Consider the following 20,068-nt stretch of genomic DNA (forward strand, 5'->3'; position numbering starts at 1 on the left):
CTTTAGTATGAGACAAACTTAGAAGTATAAGTCCCACAACACGAAAGTTCTCAGCACCCCTTTGTGCATTTCTCAAAGATGATGATTTCTCTTATGTTGAAGTTAACTACCTTTTCCTCTCAATATTTTATAGGATGGTTTACCAGGGAGTTCAAGAGACTCCCTAGGGATCTAAGTTACGTATTAAAACATTTGTACCAAAGTAAAGGAGCTTCAGCAGTAAGTCCCAGAAGTAGCTGAGAAATGCTAATTGGAAGGCAATGCTATGCTGGGGTCTGCAGCCGCCCTGAGAGCAACTCCAGGCAGCAGCTGCCTTGGGAGTCACCTGGGGAGGAGTCACCTGGGAGGAGTCACCTGGGAGAGAGGCACACTGGCGGCCTCAGAGCGAGGGGACACCACCATGCAGAACACACAGTCACATTATCAGGGGCACATTCTTCTAGAACAAATACAGAAGCTGCTGGAACCTAAACGGCCTCAACCAGCTGATTCTGGACTGAAGAGCAGGGCAAAGCAGAGAACGGCCCACGGGGGCTCCTCTGCAGTCCTGCCTTACTCCGCTCTCCCGGCTCCTGTCCGTCCACAGGGAGGGGGAGGTCGAGGCAGGTGGCAGACACCCTGCCCTCTCACACACTCCACGGCTCCCAGTCCCGAGTTAAGCAGGGCCCCATCCAGCCAGCGGGCTATGAGCAGAAGTGACTGTCCCTCCTGAACCGAACCACTGGAGCTGGTGCAGGGCCCTCCAGCTGCAGTGCCTGAGGGGCCGGGGCCGCAGAGCACCAGGGGGACCAGTGCTCCCACCCCGGGCACAACCGCCCTAAGAGACCGAGGCTGACAGCCGAGCTGGCGGGAGAGCAGGCGGCTGATACTGGGGCCTGTCGCTACACAGCCCAACCAACACATGCAATTTTCCTGCCACTTTCGGGTTTTTCTCTCCCATTAAAAAAAAAGTTCTAATTACTTTATTCAACAGATCAGACTTCTTCCCTTAACAGCAAGTGGCACCTACTTGGTGTTTTACTGTATCGGGCTGCACGCTTTCTGCACACATTTCCAAAGGCATGACTGACACCAAGCACTTCCCCATCCCTCGCTGAGACCCATGACTGTCATCACAGACCGCACTGTGCTGACCCCTGTGCCTGACAGTGCACATGTGCCAGGGCTCTTAAACATCCACCAAAGGATGTCAATTGTGGGGAGCCGATATAGGGTTAAGCCTCGGACTGACCTGTTGGCAAAGTCACAAACAGGTCTTCCGAGTCTTAAGCAACCCAATCTGAGAGGTGGCCGCTGATTTACACGCGCTATCATTTAAAAAATAAAAAAGGGGGAATTTGCCGGAAGCTGGTCCATCCTTGCTGCTTGACACAGTCGCTGCAGGGAAGAAACATCTGCACAGCATATGTTTCAAGGGACCTGGGGTATATGGCATACTGTTCTTAATATGTTTGCTCCCCTTCTTAGCGCTATGTGTTTTATCCAAGGTCACCTCTTCGGGAAAGGTTGTTTCCCCAGATGGGGATTTTCCCCTGGAGTTAGGGATTAACAGGACTAAGGAAGGGAATCAGTAAAACCCCTTAACTAAGTGCCAGGGGGGTAGTTAGTCACTTTAACTACGAACAATCGCGCTTAAGCTACATAACCTTTACTTAGGATAATCTCCTTCAGTTACTTCCTTGTAGCTTAACAGAACAACAGAGTAGTGACCTTGGAATGGAGATAAGAAACGCCCTAACCTTTAGAATAGAATGGATAGGATTAAAATCAAATGGTATAAATACAGATGTAATGGGAGAATAAAGGGAGAACCTAGCTATGCTAATCAACTGAACGCTTCCTCCGTGTCATTCCTTCTTTGCTGACTCTGTCCACACCTTTGGGAACCCCTGGACCTGCTGGGGCTGGACCCCAACAGCCAATCTGCTTCCAAAAACTAAGGTTGTAATAAATTGCAAATTCCATGCTGTTGTTATAACTGGGCTCAATAGCAAAACATTTAATTTAAGAATCCTCTTCATTTTACCTAAAGCAGCAATTGATTTGGTAGTTTGCACAGGGGCAGAAGAGGGATGCTACCCCTTTAAGAAGAAATTAAAGGCAGAAACTATGTTCATGACTTGACACTTTGCTCCTTAAAATTGCAACTTCTGTGTGCCATATGGGGAAGACCAGTGACATTCCAGACTTTACAATGACCTGGCACAGCCAAGGTCAATACCAGCACGAGGTAGCCCAGCTCGAGTGGTCAGCACCGGGAAGACAGGCTTCCATTTGAAGGTTCTAAGGCTGGGGCACTAGTACCGAGAGGCCAGGACTGAGAGCAGGGGCCAGCCATCTCTGAGGCAGCTCATATTCCACAGGATGCTCCTGCTACCATCTCTCCGCGGTGGGGAACTGGGTTGAACGGGAAGACAGCAGCTTGCCAGGCCCAGCTCTGGGCACAGCCAGCACTGCCTCTGCTGTGAGTCCCGCTCCTCAGCCTGGCCTCCGGCCACCTGCTGTGTGACCCACTCCGGGCTTGGCTGGATCCTGGCACTGGTTTGCTAAGGATGAATTTGCAGGCAGGAGGCTGGGCGGCTCCGTCCTCTGCGCCTGCACCACCGTAAGCACCCACTGCCCGCACCACCGCAGCAAGCACCCACTGCCCGCACCACCGGCACAAGCGCCCACTGCCCGCACCACCGGCACAAGCGCCCACTGCCTGCGCTCAGACGGCCAAACACATCCCGACTCAGATGCAGCTGCCCCTCAAATGGAGACTCACATCCCCCGAAGCTGTTTCTCCCCAGAAAGCATGGCCACCACCCCAGTGAAGCCCAAAGGCACCTCCAAGCCCTGCCCTGCTCCAGCCGCCAGCTGCGCCAGGAGGAACGGGCTGAACATGCAGGGAGGCAGGGCTGTGGGCTGGAGCCTCGAGCAGGGAGGCCCCGGCGGAGCTGGTGCGCTGGGTGGAGCCAGGCACAATGCCCACTCCCTCTGCACCAAGCTCTCAGCATGGCAGGACAAAAACCGCACCTGGGCTTGGCGCCTCCACGAGGAACCTCGGCATCTCCCACAGGTCTGGCTGGGGCTGTGGGGGTGGGCTGGGGCAGGCGGGAGGGCCACGGCCATCAGTAACAACTAACTACGGCTGGCAAATGCTCTCAAAGGCGGAACAGTGGCCCTGGTGCTGGGATTAGGTTCAAAAGACAGTGTGAGGACGTGTACCTGGATTGCAGATTCAATCCTGGCCCTAGTCAGGCTCCTATGGGGCACTAGTGCCGAGAGGCAGGACACACATCTCTCACATCTATGTCTCTCTCTCTAAAAGTCAAGGAAAAAATATCCCTCGGGTGAGGATTAACAAACAAACACAAAAACATGACCCTGGGCAATGCTTAGCTCTGGCCAGAGCGAGCTTGCCTAGGGGAGGGCCGCCGGCTGCTGCAGCTGCGCTGGATGTGTGGGGCCTGGCTGGACAACAGATGAGGGTCTCCGCATGGCACCCTGGTGAGCGGCCCCTGCATCAGGAGGAGCAGCCTTCTTGCTCTCCCCGCTCCATGTTTGTGTGGAGGAGGACTTGTGGCTGAATTCTCAAACATCAAGTGCTTGCACAGCAATGCTGGCTGTCAGTTTACCAGGAGACCGTATGGCAGAGTATTTCTAGGGCCCATCTGGACCCTCTGGAGCCCCTGGCACACCCTCCACCTCAGACCAGCCACACCTAAGCTGCCATTCAATCAAGAATCTGCCTGAAGCCCTAACCGGTTTGGCTCAGTGGATAGAGCGTCAGCCTGCGGACCCAAGGGTCCCAGGTTCGATTCTGGTCAAGGGCATGTACCTTGGTTGCGGGCACATCCCCAGTGGGGAGTGTGCAGGAGGCAGCTGATCGATGTTTCTCTCTCATCGATGTTTCTAACTCTCTATTCCTCTCCCTTCCTCTCTGTAAAAAATCAATAAAATATATTAAAAAAAAAAAAAAAGAATCTGCCTGAATAACCTTATGATGTTTGGGCTCATCCTATTACCTCATTTCTTAGAACACGAATGAATGATTTATCAAAGGCACCTGCTGTGTGGCCCGCCCTGTAACCAGAGGAGACTCAGAGAAGAGCAGTGGGAGGTGCAGTGTCAATCCCGTCTGACTGAGCATCGAGCCTTGCTGAGCACTGAGCCTAGCTGAGCACTGAGCCTTGTTAGCTTAGCACTGAGTCTTGCTAGCTGAGCACCGAGCCTTGCTAGCTGAGCACTGAGCCTTGCTAGCTGAGCACTGAGCCTTGCTGAGCACCGAGCCTTGCTAGCTGAGCACCGAGCTTTGCTAGCTGAGCACCGAGCCTTGCTGAGCACCGAGCCTTGCTAGTTGAGCACCGAGCCTTGCTGAGCACCAAGCCTTGCTAGCTGAGCACCGAGCCTTGCTAGCTGAGCACCGAGCCTTGCTGAGCACTGAGCCTTGCTAGTTGAGCACCGAGCCTTGCTAGTTGAGCACCGAGCCTTGCTAGCTGAGCACTGAGCCTTGCTGAGCACCGAGCCTTGCTAGCTGAGGAGCTATTCTATGCTGGGAGGAGACAGTAAACGGGTCACTGATCCTGGCGCAGGACACGCCATTTTTCAGACTGGAAAGCACGAAGCTGCGTGCCATATTCAGACAGACTGGCAGAGGCAATGGCACCAACGGGATTACTTGAAGCAGTTCTTTGCGGGCAACTTCCTCTGAGTCTGCTCCTCCCGAGTTCTGAAAACCCCCAAACCAAGGTGGGAAGTGAAGCTCCTACAAAAGTAAGAAGCCCATTTAATCTGCAAGAGTAGCTAATCAACCTCCTGAAATCCAGCAGCTTACAAAGTGTCATACGGGCATTCACACAAGTGGAACCCAGGGGCCCGTCACATCCACAGGCACGACACACAGGACGGCATACCTAGCTGGGCAAGGTCCAGCCGGGTCCAGTGCAGGCCGGTGGGGCAGCTGGCGGACAGCGTCCTGATGAACACCTGGCCCAGGCTGTCCAGCGCCCACAGAGCGTCCTGGCAGGCGGCGTAGGCTCTCATCTCGGTGTCGGGCGGCAGCTGCACCGTGGACGGGCGGGACTGCGCGTGCTGGGCGCCCACGCTGCACAGGTCCTTGCTGCCCTGGCACAGCCACAAGGAGCTGCCTGCAGGAGAGTTCGGGGGTGTCACTGACAAAAGCAGCCACTGCCTCTGGGCAGCTGACACCAACGGCTCCCTTGCTCCCTCGCCACTGTGACAGAAGCTCCATGTGCTTTAAGGTAGTGTTGGAGGGCACACCACGACTGAGCAAGAAACAAGCCCGAGATATTTTAAAGAAGTGAGAGAAAGCAGGGCTTATGGGATTTTAGGAAGGCTACGATGTTGGCTTAGTGGCTCTGACCCAGGACGTGCTATGATGAAACACTTGGTGTGTTCCCTCCGCGCTCTGGAGGGCGTGGGGTCAGAGGGCCTCAGAAGCACAGAACCCAGGGGCTGGCCTGCTCTGCAGGGGGCTGGGGCTGGGCCTGCAGAAGCTGGAAAGCCTCCCTTCCCATCCCTCCACCATGTTCAGATCCTTAGGTGAAGAAGACTCAGCTTAAAATGCGAATAACCCCCCAGGAAGTGAAAAGCTTGGGCACATGCATTATCTAAAACCTGTGGCCAGGATGTTTTGGAATTCAAGATTCCTTTGGTTTGAAGACCTAGAGCAGTGATGGCGAACCTATGACACGCGGTCAGAGGTGACACTCGAACTCATTTTTTTGGTTGATTTTTCTTTGTTAAATGGCATTTAAATATATAAAATAAATATCAAAAATATAAGTCTTTGTTTTACTATGGTTGCAAATATCAAAAAATTTCTATATGTGACACGGCACCAGAGTTAAGTTAGGGTTTTTCAAATGCTGACACGCCGAGCTCAAAAGGTTCGCCGTCACTGGCCCAGGGCAGTACCTTGGCCTGCGTTAAGTCCCAGGCCAGCAGCGCCCGGTACGCAGTAACACCGCTGCAGCGCGTGTGTCAGTCAGCGTGTGCAGCCCCCCTGGCTGCTGCGCCATGACGCGCTGAGATGGCTGGAAGTCACCGCTGCCAGCCCCGGCGGCTGCACTGCATGTTCCCCTCCTCAGGACGTGCTGTCATGACTCACTCAGCTACACTGCTCTGGATCCTGCTCTCCTGGTCAAGTGGGCCCAGCCCCAGGGGCCCTCGGCTCAGCCCACAAGGGCTACTGGCCTGTGACACGACCCACCTTGTCTCTGGTTCACTCAGCCACACCCCCACCCCAACAAGCCACAGGCAGACTATGGCTTTCACTGCCACGGCCACGCCTCACTGCTCTCCACCAACCTTCCTTCGTGGGAGCAGGGGAGGCCAACACAAAGGCCCATTTGGTAGCAGAAGCTGTCCCGCGGGGAACAACGTTGTTCCAGTGAGTGCCTGGGAAGAAGAAACAGAAGCAGGTGTTAGAGAAAGAAGGAACTAACCACACCCCAGACCGTGGGTTCTAGACCACAGCTCACTGCTGGTTCCAGCCTGTCCTTACATGGAGGGCTGAGCCAGCACTCGAGAGCCGGCCCGATCCTCTGTGGACACCGGCAAGCAGAGCCAGTCTTGCCCAGGGACGAGGAGCTGGTGAAAACCCACAAAGCAGGGGTGCATTTACAGGAAGGATGGGTGCGTGTGGACTTGCACCGCATTACAGATCTGGCTAGAGCCTGACATTTTCAACAGCATGATAATGTTCCTCCAGGAAACGGACTATTCTCTCTTCCTAGGCTCTTCAGGCTTGGGTGGGTTTTTTCATTTAAATAAAAAATTAATAATGTAAAACTGAGCTCCATTTGCTTTTTCTATCATAATAGGTTCCCAGTGGAGACTGATCGCACACCACCAGACACTGGGATCCAAGTGGCAGCAAGGACAGATGAAGAAGGGAAACGGACAAGCACCAAGAATGCCTCCGTCCCAATCACCCCTACACTGGCCTCTGTCACCTTCGCAGGCTGAGCGCCTGACGCTTTCCTTGACATGCTGGCCCCTTCCTCTGACGGAAGCTGCCTCTCAAGCGGCGTGAAGTCTAAGCAATGCACCCACCAATGAGACTCCCCTTGGCGACGTGGAGGTCATTCTTGCCCGAGGAGATCCAGACGCCGCTGTTGTTGACCCCCAAGAGGCTGGGCTGGCATTGAAGCTGCTGAGACCAAAATGCCATGCGCAGCTTGTCTGCCACCTTTTCCACGGGCACTTGGGCCGCCGTAGCCACCGAGTGTGTAGCGTGCATGATGGTCTGGAATAGGCTGCACTGGTCGAACACCACGTAGTCTGTGATGCTCACCTGCAGGGACAGGCAGACACGCTGTCAGGGCCATCTTCCTGCCGCGTGCACATGCGTGTTAGCGAGGACTGAGAAAGGTCTAGAAGGACACCACCGAACTGCTGTCATGACCCCGGGGGGTTGGATTTAGAGGCGGAAAATGTCACCTTTCATAGGCTTTTCTATCACGTGGATCTGTTACAAGCCTGTGACTGAACATCACCCCTTACACCTCCACGTCTTTTGTTCTAGTTAGTGAGAGAATTGTTTTGTTTTTAAATTTAGGTATTTCTCAGGGGCACCCATGGACAATACTTAGACTATACAATAAGAAGACTTAAGAAGGTATTATAAGTAATAATTTATTATCTAAACCAGGCCTGTTAGTCCTTATGCCAGGCCAACAGCCTAAAGCCCCCGTCTTGGACTGAAGGCAGCACCTGGCTCAGATGCCAGGCCCTTGCTTCTCTCACGTGACCTGAAAGGTGCTTTTCCAGGCGCCTCCTGAGGAGACCCCTCCTGCTCTTTCTAAAAGGCTTTCATGCACGTATGTGCCCTGCTGGGCTTGACCACAGGGGACTCGCTGCCCTATTCCTAGGATAGTCTCGTGCAGGTGACGGGCCCAAGTCTCATACAATGAAGTGTTGAGTGAAAGGGACCTCCATTTACAAAACACAGGAACGAAAAGGAAATTCCTGTAAAAGTCAGTACTGGGTACAAACACTGCCCTTGGTCAGTGTGAGCTGCTGCCCTAACTGAAGCAGAAGCGGAGGCTTCACCGTCGGGCCCCCGAGGCCCCGTTCTCACCCCGGAGCCCTCAGAATGCTGGGCCCGCATACGCTGGCGCTGTGACCACTCGGGGAGCCCGCGCTTCCCGGTGTGTGTACCTCGCCAAGGCCACATCAGGTCTGGGACAGACGTAGTCCCAGCACCCAGGACCTGTGGATGAGCAGGAGGCAAATGTAACTAAAGTTTAGCAGCCAAACAGTGCTGCTCTCCTGCTACAAAGAGTCAGTCTTTAGTAACTACACTAACTGCTTTCAAATATCTCAAAGGTGATTCTGCTGATTAAATTTCTCTAAAGATAATGATCTGAACATTATGATAAAACGTATCTGCTTTCCTCTTGGCTACTTAAAAACAGAATTTAGTACACAAATACAGGTGAGCGTGTGTGTGTGTGCGTGTGCGTGTAATACCATGTAACATGGTGATGAGTAGAGAGAAGGTATTTTAAGGTCCTTGTGTAACTCTTCGAGTGGCACCTGGCATGTAGATTAGAGACGTCTGTACACATACGCACAGTCATCAAAGAGCAAACACACCGACTTCCCCACATTCTCACCTCAGGGACCAAGAGCAGCAAGGCAGGTCTGAGGCGACAGTGAGACCCGTGGACACCACGCTGAAGCGACGCTGCTGTTCACAGCTGCGAGGGCAGCGCAGCCTCACCCGCCCCGGGGAGACCGGCCCCACAGGGGGAATAGACACCCCTTTGAGAACATCCCAGCCACCTGGCTGGCACCAAGTCACGAAAGGGGGCTGATGACACCCTCCTTTTCGGGAGCCAGCGGAGGTTTCCCCTGTTGAAATGCCTCCCACTCAGAGGACTTCCGAACACGCGGAGAGAGAGGGACTGTAATTGTGGGTTGGGTTTCCCAACCCTATTGTCTACTCTCTTTTCTTAGCGCGTCTGTCAGAATTAAACATCGTTATTACCCAGGTCTTTGAATGGACGTCAAGGGTTTATTTCACGTAAAGTACATTTCTAAACACCCACAGAAACAGCCTGCGCTCTGAGCAGAGCTCCGAGAGGCACCTCCTCAGGTGGGAAGTCTAGGTGTCTCCAATGTGCTGGGACCCAGCAGTCGGACTCAGTAAAACTGAGCACTGTTACTCACCACCCCCCCAATCTCTTTAGGGAAAAGGGAGGGGCTGCAAGGGGGCAGCAGCCCCACCCGAGGGAGACCCGGGCCGACCGGAACACCCACTTGCCACCAGTGGTCGTCCTCCCCTTGGGGCTTCTTGGGAACAATGCCGGTTCTGAACCACAGGGTTCCGTGGATGTCCAGCGCCCACAGGGTCTGCTGGTCCCCGAGTGCCACACAGACAGGTTCCAAGGCCTGCCTTTCGCTGAAATGGAGGAGGACATGGGAGTCAGCATCCAGGCGAAGCCCCAGCGGGTCTAGGACTGCCAGCAGAGGGCGCCCTGGGGGGTCGGCCTGGGAGAAGACACCCCACCCACAAGATCCCAGGAAGAAAGCCACATTTTGAGTTAAGTTACTATGCAACATCAATTGTCCAAACGCGTAGTAGCTTCTGAAAGACATACACAGACCCAGAATAACAGGAAAGCTCTTGGAAGAAAACAGCCTAAGAAAAAAGTGAGCAGAGGCCCAGCAGGAATCCAGGCCCCCAGGCGCCTCCACCTCCCTGTCCCCCCTTCGCTGTGCCAGGTTGTGCCGGGGAGCTGCAGCTGGGCAGACGCCGCTCTCTCTGGGCCTCTGGTGCCATCACACCAGCCTCCAGGCTCAGCTGGGTTCCACTCTGCGCGGTGCCCTCGGCCTCCGCAGGTGGAGCCGGGCGCCCGGTGCTTGCTCTGCTCCCCGGTTCAGGAACATCTGCACTAACCGAGTGGTCAGTTCACACTCCTACTGGGAGCTCCGTGAGGCAGGGCAGGCTCAGTGGTCTTCGCACACGCAGCCCAGCAGCTCTGGCTTACAATGGGGACTTGCTCAACTTTCCTGGGTGGCTAAATGCAAATCAATATCCTAATCTAATTTTCTAAGGGCTATTAATAATTTCTTACTAGCAAAATGATTGGATAGTAATTAAAATTTTGTAAGGCATAATGTAACCAAATAAATTACAGTTCAGAGGTCAATTTCAATTGACTAGGAGGATAATAAAGAAAACTATTTGGCTCTACAGCATCCGAGATTCTAAAGAGAAACGCCTCAACACTGGGCAGTTCTGAACAGACAGTCCTGAGAAACGGGTGGCGTGAGGCTCGGGGTTGCACAGGAGGCAGCAGCATTGACAAAGCTGTGCTCTGACCCAACATGCAGTGCGTCAGAGGTAGACAGAATGTGTCTCCAAGGTCAGGCTGCTCAAACCGGTTCTGACAACTGCAGAGAACACCATTACCATGGAAACCCCCAGGGAACCAGCTCTTCCCGGGAAGGCTCCCCCAGACGCCTGAGGGGCGTCCTGCTGACAAGGACCAGAGGAGGGACAAACAGGCCCGGTACCTGACGATGTCACACTTCCACTGCTCCCCTTCAGGACAGAAGCTGCTCACGCCCTCCCGGTACAGGAGGGCTCTCTGCTCCGTCAGCGCCCACACCACGCTGTTCCGGGCTGTCACCTGGGACAGTGGGTACGGGCAGTCGACCTTTATGGCTCTGGCACAGGGGCGATCCACGCTGAGACCTGCCGGAGAGATGGACAGCAAGCCCCAAACACACACAATCGGGCTGTCACACCTCACTGTTACGTTTACTTACTTTTCTTTTTGGTATTTTGCTATATTCCTTTGTGATAAGTGCTTTTTAAAAGATCTAGTCAGTCCCTGGTTGGGTGGCTCAATTGGTTGGAGTATCATCCCACACACCGAGAGGATGTAGGTTTAATCCCTGGTTGGGGGTATGTACGAGAGGCAACCGGTCGGTTTCTCTCTCACATTGAAGTTTCTCTCTCTTTCTCTTTCTCAAATCAACAAAAACAATCTCAGGTGAGGATGAAAAATAAATAAATAAAAAAAATAAAAGGTCTAGTCAATTACCCAAGGGGAGGGAGGTGGGGGAGGTAGAAGAGGGTAAATGGGGGATAAATGGTGATGGAAGGAGATTTGATTTTGGATGGTGAACACACAACATAATATACAGATGATGTGTTATAGAATAGCACCCAAAACCTATATAATTTTATTAACCAGTGTCACCCCAGTAAGTTCAATAAAAAAGGGAAAATAGGTGTTGTCAACACATAACGGTGAAGTGGTGCTGAAGTGTAACATCAGGTGCAGCATTTCAGACGCCCTTGGAAAACCCGGGAGTAACAACCGCGTGGTACGAGAGACAGGGAGCCCGTGCCAGAGCGAGATGCTAGCCCAGGGGTGGGCAAACTTTTTGACTCAGGACCACAATGGGTTCTTAAACTGGACCGGAGGGCCGGAACAAAAGCAAGGATGGAGTGTTTGTGTCAACTAATGTAAATTCAAAGTAAACATCATTACATAAAAGGGTACAGTCTTTTTTTTTTTTAGTTTTATTCATTTCAAACGAGCTGGATCTGGCCCGCAGGCCGTAGTTTGCCCACGGCTGTGCTAGCCTCTGGCTCCATCTTGTCGCCTGCTTTGTTCCCGGCCTCTAGGATAATAGCTTCTTGCATACAGACATGCTAATCGTTAGAGGAATTCTCCTTACCAGAAAGTGCCTCTCCCGAGGAGGTAAGTGAAGTATGGACAGAATTAATGACTATTTATCAGAGATTTGCAGGAACCGCATGACCAGACTCACATCATTTAGCACAATCTTCCTTGGACCCCTGCTGGCGCCCAGATGTCTTCAGTCGCCCATCACCTCTTGCCCCTCCCACTCCCCCTTCCCCAGATATAAAAGCAGCCTGACCCTCCCCTCTTCTAGGCCAGGGACTTCTCCATAAATAAACCTTTCCTCCCCCCAAATGCTGACATTGTGAGTTTGGCCTTTTGAAGCATCAGGCACATGGCCTTTGGACGGGTAACACCCAGAGCAAGAGAGCAGCCAGACCCCAAAGAACGGGGCCCAGGCCGAGAGCAGCCAGACCCCAAAGAACGGGGCCCAGGCCGAGAGCAGCCAGACCCCAAAGAACGGGGCCCAGGCCGAGAGCAGCCAGACCCCACAGAACGGGGCCCAGGCCGAGAGCAGCCAGACCCCAAAGAACGGGGCCCAGGCCGAGAGCAGCCAGACCCCACAGAACGGGGCCCAGGCCGAGAGCAGCCAGACCCCAAAGAACGGGGCCCAGGCCGAGAGCAGCCAGACCCCAAAGAACGGGGCCCAGGCCGAGAGCAGCCAGACCCCAAAGAACGGGGCCCAGGCCGAGCAGCCAGACCCCAAAGAACGGGGCCCAGGCCGAGCAGCCAGACCCCAAAGAACGGGGCCCAGGCCGAGCAGCCAGACCCCAAAGAACAGGACCCAGGCCGAGCAGCCAGCTCTCAGAGATGCCCTTCCCTGTGGACAGCTGTGCCCCTTGGAGCCTCAGGGTGAGCAGAGGGGTCGGCAGCATCTGAGGCCTCCAGCCACCCTCTCAGAGCAGCTCCAACCAAGGGCCCCCCGCCCTCCTTTTACCTGGTGTGTGTGTGTGGAAGGGGCCCCCGTGTTAAAATGAAGACCCTGTGTTTCCTAGGTGAAGAGCATGGCCCGTTGCTGGGGCAGCACCTGACTCCCCACAGGGCTCTCATCCTGCCTCCTGGCATCTCTGCCCAGCGAGCAGCAGGCCCTCCAGGAGAGCTGGCAGGACCTGCATCCCTATTCCGTGGTCTTCAATGTGCTCCATGGTCACACACACATCTTGCGCAATCGCAGGCCTTGGGGTGTACTTCCTCCCACAAACTAGGTGGGAATCACCTGCAGGACTTCTTACCCTACAAATCCTCGGGCCTCCCTGAGACTGTAACCCAGTAGGTCTAGGGCTGTGGTCGGCAAACTGCAGCTTGCGAGCCACATGCGGCTCTTTGGCCCCTTGAGTGTGGCTCTTCCACAAAATACCACGTGCGGGCCCTGACCGGTTTGGCTCAGTGGATAGAGCAGGGGTCCTCAAACTTTTTAAACAGGGGGCCAGTTCACTGACCCTCAGACCGTTGGAGGGCCGAACTATAGTTTAAAAAAAAAAATGAACAAATTCCTATGCACACTGTACATATCTTATTTTGAAGTAAAAAAACAAAATGGGAACAGATACAATATTTGTATTTGCATGTGGCCCGCGGGCCGTAGTTTGAGGACCCCTGGGATAGAGCACCAGCCTGTGGACTGAAGGGTCCCAGGTTCTATTCCAGTCAAGGGCATGTACCTTGGTTGCGGGCACATCACCAGTGAGGGGTGTGCAGGAAGCAGCTGATTGATGTTTCTAACTCTCTATCCCTCTCCCTTCCTCTGTAAAAAATCAATAAAATATATTTTTAAAAAAATACCACGTGCGGGCACGCATGTACAGTGCGATTGAAACTTCGTGGCCCATGTGCAGAAGTCGGTATTTTGTGGAAGAGCCATGTTCAAGGGGCCAAAGAGCCACATGTGGCTCGTGAGCCGCAGTTTGCCGACCACTGGCCTAGGGGGTACAGGGCTTGTCTGAAACCACTGCCCTGGAGACCCCTAAGGCACTGCTGGTTATGAGGACACCCGCGCCTCACCCCCAGGCAGGAGCACCCGTTTCCCCACCAAGAACAAAACTCAAATCCCCAGAGCTCCTTCCCCTGGAAGGCAGACACAGAAGTAGGCCAGGGGCCAGGGCTGGCCCATGACCCAGGAGCTGCCCCCAGGGCTCCAGCAGGCTTCTGGGATCCACTGGCTCTCCCACAGCTGGGCTCTCAATCTCCAGGAATCAGCCCTGATAGTTCGTAAGACTGATCACAACATTTGGCACCAGCAGAAGACTGATCTTTACAGATCCAATATGGTCTCTTGACAACCAGAAAAGAGCTCCTGGCTCTGGCCGGTTGCTCAGTGGTTAGAGCACCAGCCTGCAGACTGAAGGGCCCCGGGTTCAATTTCAGTCAAGGGCACATACCTGGGTTGCAGATACCTGGGCCCAAGGCCGGGACCCATGCAGGAAGCAACCAATCGATGCGTCTCTCTCACATCGATGTTTCTCTTTCTTTCCCTCTCTCCCACTCTCTCTAAAAATCAATGGAAAAATACCCTTGGGTGAGGATTAACAATAATAAGGAGAATTCCTGCCCCGATCCTCCCCAGTCCCGTGAATCACTGCTCTGGGAACCTACACCCCACTCTGCTGACAGCACATGGACATGGACTCTCATTAGACCCCTTTTAATAAACAAGTCCCCCTGCGTCTCCTCCAGGAGCGAAGGTCCCCTCAGGGCAGTTTCCTTGAACTGCTATTTGGAGCCAAGGACTCCTCATTTTTCCTGACCTACATGTGAGTGAGTGTGTGCAGGGAAGCGGGCTGCGGCCTGACTGAGAAGCCCAGGCCCTTCTCTCAGACCCGACCTTGTGGGGTAAGTGACACCCAGTGGTACGAGGAAGGAGAACAGGTTCTGTTTCTGCTCCTCACTAAGTAATCCCGTTGGTTCTTGCCCTACATTTGTCCTGGTTGAATTTGAATCAGTAGCAGGAAATAGCGAGTATATCTAACGGCAAGCACTCTCTTTTTAGAAGGTGTTAATTTAAATGGCTTTTCAGCCTCTTAGTCATCTGATCGTTCCCACAAAGCAGGGCGCAGACAGCAGCCATCCCACTGGGCGCGCCGTTACCTGTCTGCAGGTATAGGTCTCCGTTGGTCCTGATGACCCAGGCAGCATCCTCGCTCAGTGCCACAAACACGGCCTGGGGCAGCGCCTCGTACCAGTGCCGTTTGCCCTTGATGGTCACTTTGCCACAAGCAAAAGCCCGGTTAGACTTCTGCTCAATCTTCCAGAGGAGGGCTCCTGTGCAGATAAAGCGCCCGTCAGATCATGTGAGAGCACCCCCTGGGCGCTGGGGAGGGGGTTCTCAACGCCGCCCTGGCTGCAGCCTCCCTGGGAAGAGCCCGCAGTGCCCAGGTCGATCTGTGGCCACCACCTGCCAGCCGTGTGGCTTCGGGTGTCATGTCACGTAGTGTCGCCCATCTGATCTCATCTGTGAAATGGTGAGACCGCATCACCAACACAGCACAGGGCTGGCACCTCACAGGCACTCATCACACTAAACAGGGCGGGGCCTTCATCCCCAGGTGGCCGAGGTGAGACTGCAGTGGTGCCCTGCGGCAGGCGGGGTCCTGCAGGTGTCAGAGGGGAGTCGCTTCCGGACCAGCTCCATGGATAAGATGCAGGAAGGAAGCATCTGACCTGGGCTGTGCTTTCTTCACTCAAGGGGTTCTGATGGACACGAAGAAGGGGAGGGACGGAGGAAGGGAAGATGGGGGGCCTCGTAGACGGGGTGTGGCACAGGCTGGGCACCCAAGTGTGAGAAGCCACTGCCCAGGAATGATGGGAAGCACAGCAGCTGGACTAGAGGGTGGGCCCGAGGAGAGGAAGCAGGACAGGTGCCCCAGCAAAGCTCCCCTAAGTGCCATGGCTCAGGGCTCAGGTGCTGACACAGAACACCCGCCTTCTGGAGGCAGAGCTCTCCCTAGAGAACGAGGGACAGGAGGGTTGGAAACACAAGGCAATTTACAGGGTCAGGGAAGAACAAAGTGTCTAAATGGCTGAGGAGATGAGCCCAAAGGGAAATGACAGAAAGAACTGAAACAGTCATCATGCCCGCTGGTGGAGGAGGTTGTCTCAGTCAGTCTCTAAGGAAAAACACTTTTCAAACAAGCAAAGAGGTAAAACAAGCCACCCCGACAAGCTAGTATTTTAAACAGTGACAAAGCCCAGGGGGAGCTAAGGGAATCCACTGCGAAGGCACGGAGGACAGTCCAAGGTCAGATGCACTTTAGTAGGACTTCCTACCAGCACCCTAGCGACAAACCAGGTACCGTGGGCAGATACACAGAAACACCTCCGTTCTGCCTGCCCACCCCGCAACAGGCGAGGTGGGAAAACCACGACCAAACAGTGAGCAGGCACTGCAGCCCAGCGGCTCCTCATTCAGGGATGCCGGCGCCCGTTAGGTCAAAGTGACGATCGTGGCATCAGACAATGGGTGCTTTTTCTTTCTACAGTCAGGAGCAGATTAGTCACCCAGAGAATGAATATATAATATATATATATATATATATATATATATATATATATATATATAATATATGTGTGTATACATATATAATATATATATATGTTATATATATGATATATATATATCACGTATATATGTATATAGCTCATTTAAAAATGATTTCTAAAAAGGAAACCAAATAGCCTGAACATATCCAACATATGCATTGGCCCATCTCCCTTAGTTCAGCTGCGTTAAAGCAACATTAAGAAACAGAAATGCATTTTATTTTTATAAGAAGCATTAGGGGCCCGGTGCACGAAATTCGTGCACTGGGTGGGGGCGGGGGGGGGGAGTGTCCCTCAGCCCAGCCTGCCCCCTCTCACATACTGGGAGCCCTCAGGCGTTGACCCCCATCACCCTCCAATCGCAGGATCAGCCCCTTGCCCAGGCCTGACGCCTCTGGCGGAGGCATCAGGCCTGGGCAGGGGACCCCCCTTCTCCCCCCGATCACTGGCTCTGCCCTCGCCCAGGCCTGATGCCTCGGCCAGAGGCGTCGACCCCCATCACCCTCCGATCGCCTGATCGGCCCCTTGCCCAGGCCTGACGCCTCTGCCAGAGGTGTCAGGCTTGGACAGGGGACCCCCATCTCCCCCCGATCACTGGCTCTGACCCCCACCCAGGCCTGATGCCTCTGGCCCAGGAATCATGCCTGGGCAGGGGACCCCCATCTCCCTCTGATCGCTTGCTCCACCCCCCTCCCAAGCCTGATGCCTCTGACCCAGGCTTCAGGGCTGGGCAAGGGGACCTGCATATCCCCCCAATCACCGGCTCCGCCCCCCACCCAGGCCTGATGCCTCTGGCCCAGGCATCAGGCCTGGGCAGGGGACCCCCAGCCCCTTCCGATTGCTAGCTCCGCTTCCTGCCCAGCCTTGATGCCTCGGCCAGAGGAGTTGACCCTCATCACCCTCTGATCGCTGATCACCGGATCGGCCCCTTGCCCAGGCCTGAGGCCTCCAGCAGAGGTGTCAGGCCTGGACAGGGGACCCCCAGCTCCCACCATTCCCGGCTCTGCCCCTGCTACCCACGATCTCTGGCACCGCCCCTGCCAAGACCTAAGGCCTCTGGTGGAGGCATTAGTCCTGGGCACAAGATCCCCAGCTCCCCGCGATCTCCCGCTCTGCCCCTGCCTAGACCTAATGCCTCTGTCCAAGGCGTTAGGCCTGGGCAGGGGACCCCCAGCTGCTCATGATTGCTGACTCCGCCCCTGCCCATCCCTAACGCCTCTGGCCGAGGCCTTAGGCCTGGGCAGGGGACCCCAGCTCCCCGTGGTTGCAGGCTCCACCCCCGCCTAGACCTAACGCCTCTGTCCAAGGCATTAGGCCTGGGCAGGGGACCCCCAGCTGCCCAGGATCGCTGACTCCGCCCCTGCTCCCCGCTATGGCTGGTTCCGCCCCTGCCCAGGCCTAACGCCTCTGCCCGAGGCATTAGGCCTGGGCCGGAGACCCCCAGCTCTAGGCAATTGTAGGCTCCGCCCCTGCCCAGACCTAACACCTCTGGCCAAGGCATTAGGCCTGGGCAGGGGACCTCCAGCTCCCCTCGGTTGCAGGCTCCGCCCCTGACCAGGCCTAACGCCTCTGGCCAAGGCATTAGGCCTGGGCAGGGGATCCCTAGCTCCCCGGACTGCCAGCTCCATCCCTGCCCAGCTCCCATTGCTGGCTCCACCCCTGCTTCCCGCTATCACTGGCCGGGGCGGCAAAGGCGCCCGGTTCTCTGATCACAGCTCTTAGCTCCCCCTTGGGTTTCCGATCACCGTCAGTGGCAGGGGGCTTCTTCCGTCCTTTCCCTTTCGCCTCCCAGCATTGTGCCTACATATGCAAATTAGCCGCCATCTTGGCTGGCAGTTAATTTGCATAACGCTCTGATTAGCCAATGGGAAGGGTAGCGGTCATATGCTAATTACCATGTTTCTCTTTTATTAGATAGGATGTTAACATCTCCCTCCATATCCTCAAAATTCAAGTTATTCATATAGCCTACAAAAAATGTTCATGTGTTACCACTGCAATTAATAAAAAAACAAAAACTCAGACTGAACATCCCTTTACACTATTTAACTGATATCAAACGAAGCAACCTGTCTGGAGAAAAGCCCTCCTCCTGGGGGGAAGGGTCGGGGAGGCGGAGAGAAGCTGTCTGTGGAATGGGCTGTAGGGACCTCCAGCGGGGGTGGTGACCCTGGGCGGGAAGCAGAGCAAGCGAACCTGAGGGCGAGACTGCCACCTGCTGGACGGCATCTTCAAACTTCTGCCAGCGCAGCCCGGCGCCCCGCAAGGCACTGCAGAACAGGCCGCCTCTGTAGTCCAGGCACCAGACGTGCTTCTCGGAGACCCCCAGGCTGAGTATGCCGTGGCCGGGGCCAGAGTAGCCCATCCAGCTTTCTGCAAACTGAGGAGAGAGGTGAGTTCTGTGCGGAGGACACGCTGTGCTTGCCGCACTGTCACCCCTGGGCAGCCCTGTGTGCTACGCCGTCCTTCCTAACGTCATGCTTCATGGACAGACCTGGCTCTATCACAGACACCTGTCTGTGCAGCACCTCACCACCGACATTAGCAAAAGCAGCTCTGCCACTATCTTGGTTGTATGTGTTTTAATCAATTTTAAAAATACTTATTGTTGAAAATATGACAGATATCCCCCATTGACTCCTTCTAGCCCACATTTTCAGTCACTGTCCCAATCCTCTCGCACAAGGCACAGGGTGTGGCTCGTAGAAATCTGGCCGGGATGCTCTGTGGGGTGAATTTTGAGGACTAAGGTTTTCCTCAGGGGCATGAAGGCAGGAGAAAGGTCCTCCAAGTGCCAGGCACCCTTTCCTCTGGGGAAGGGCTGTTCTAAGCTCTGGCCTAGAATCCCCAGAGCCTGCCCCACACCGCGTCCGCCTGGCGATGCCGTTTGCTGTCACGCGCACTGCGGCATCCCTGGCTCCAAACAGCCGGCAGCCGAGGCACTGGGAACTGACAGACACGCCAGAGACTGACGGAGGCCAGGCCCTCGGCACTTCGTCCCAGAACCAGGGAGCTGTGCGTCCCACTTTCGAGACAGCCGGTCGAGAGGGGTCTGGGACCAGCCTGGCCCTTCATTGGCTACGTGTAAGCCACTCAATTGTCCCAAGGCTCAGGTTCTTTCTCTGTGAAGTGGGACCACAGTGCCTACCTCCTGGCTTGTTCTGTTTTTAGAGAAGTAACGAGTTAACTTGTGATGCCTGGCACGGTGCCTGCCCAAACGGCACCGTTACCAGCGCCGAGAACCTGGCGGGATGTGCCGGGAAGCACAGGTGGCTGCAGCTCACACTCACAGCCACACTCACCCCCCTCGGTAGGAAAGGTTACAACACACGGATCGTTCTGAAACCAAATACCTCTCACAGGGAAGTGAACACTAATTAAAAAGCACTTTTTAAATCAATGACCAAGGACGGTTCTAATCGTCTCCTGCTGCGTGGGCTCGGAGGCCCGCGGACACTGGACCCAGCCTGCGGGCGCCTTGGCCAGTGCTGCAGGCCGAGGAGCCAGCACCAGGCCAGGGCCGGGATCCTGCAGCCGGTGCCGTGGGCAGCCTGAGGCGGCGCCGAGGACAGTCCCTGCCTCCCACCTGCTCAGAGCCCTCTCCACCGCCAGTGCTGGTCCCCTGCCCACCGGTTTCTGGAATGGCCTGGCCGAGTCAGGCCTCCCCGAGGCAACCAAAACTAGTGCCTGTGCTGGCAGGACGCTGCTACTGCAGAGACACGGGTTACGGAGCAGGGACACAGGCCATCCACAGGCCATCCACGGGCCATCCGCGGCCCTGCACGGGAAATGCCCCCACCCAGACTTCAAACACTTGCCCCGCAGGTTTTGCAGTAGAAATGGAACCTCTTTCCATA

At 55.0% G+C, this 20,068-nt stretch overlaps 1 protein-coding gene across 2 annotated transcripts in view; it reads right to left on the bottom strand.

Annotated features, from left to right (window-relative positions):
- The window catches only part of TECPR2 (tectonin beta-propeller repeat containing 2), a 68,602-nt gene that overhangs the window by 18,839 nt on the left and 29,695 nt on the right, over positions 1-20,068 (bottom strand). For both annotated transcript variants that reach the window (XM_070411591.1, XM_070411598.1), the window contains exons 10-16: positions 18,408-18,591; positions 14,760-14,933; positions 10,534-10,714; positions 9,274-9,415; positions 7,063-7,303; positions 6,316-6,405; positions 4,899-5,132 (exon numbers count right to left, since the gene is read on the bottom strand). In XM_070411591.1, the coding sequence (XP_070267692.1) occupies positions 4,899-5,132; positions 6,316-6,405; positions 7,063-7,303; positions 9,274-9,415; positions 10,534-10,714; positions 14,760-14,933; positions 18,408-18,591 (1,246 nt within the window). The remainder of the gene's footprint in view (positions 1-4,898; positions 5,133-6,315; positions 6,406-7,062; positions 7,304-9,273; positions 9,416-10,533; positions 10,715-14,759; positions 14,934-18,407; positions 18,592-20,068) is intronic.

Source organism: Myotis yumanensis, unplaced genomic scaffold, assembly GCF_028538775.1.
Source record: "Myotis yumanensis isolate MYYU_CA2020_CCGP unplaced genomic scaffold, mMyoYum1.0.hap1 SCAF_1, whole genome shotgun sequence".
Lineage (NCBI taxonomy): Eukaryota > Metazoa > Chordata > Mammalia > Chiroptera > Vespertilionidae > Myotis > Myotis yumanensis.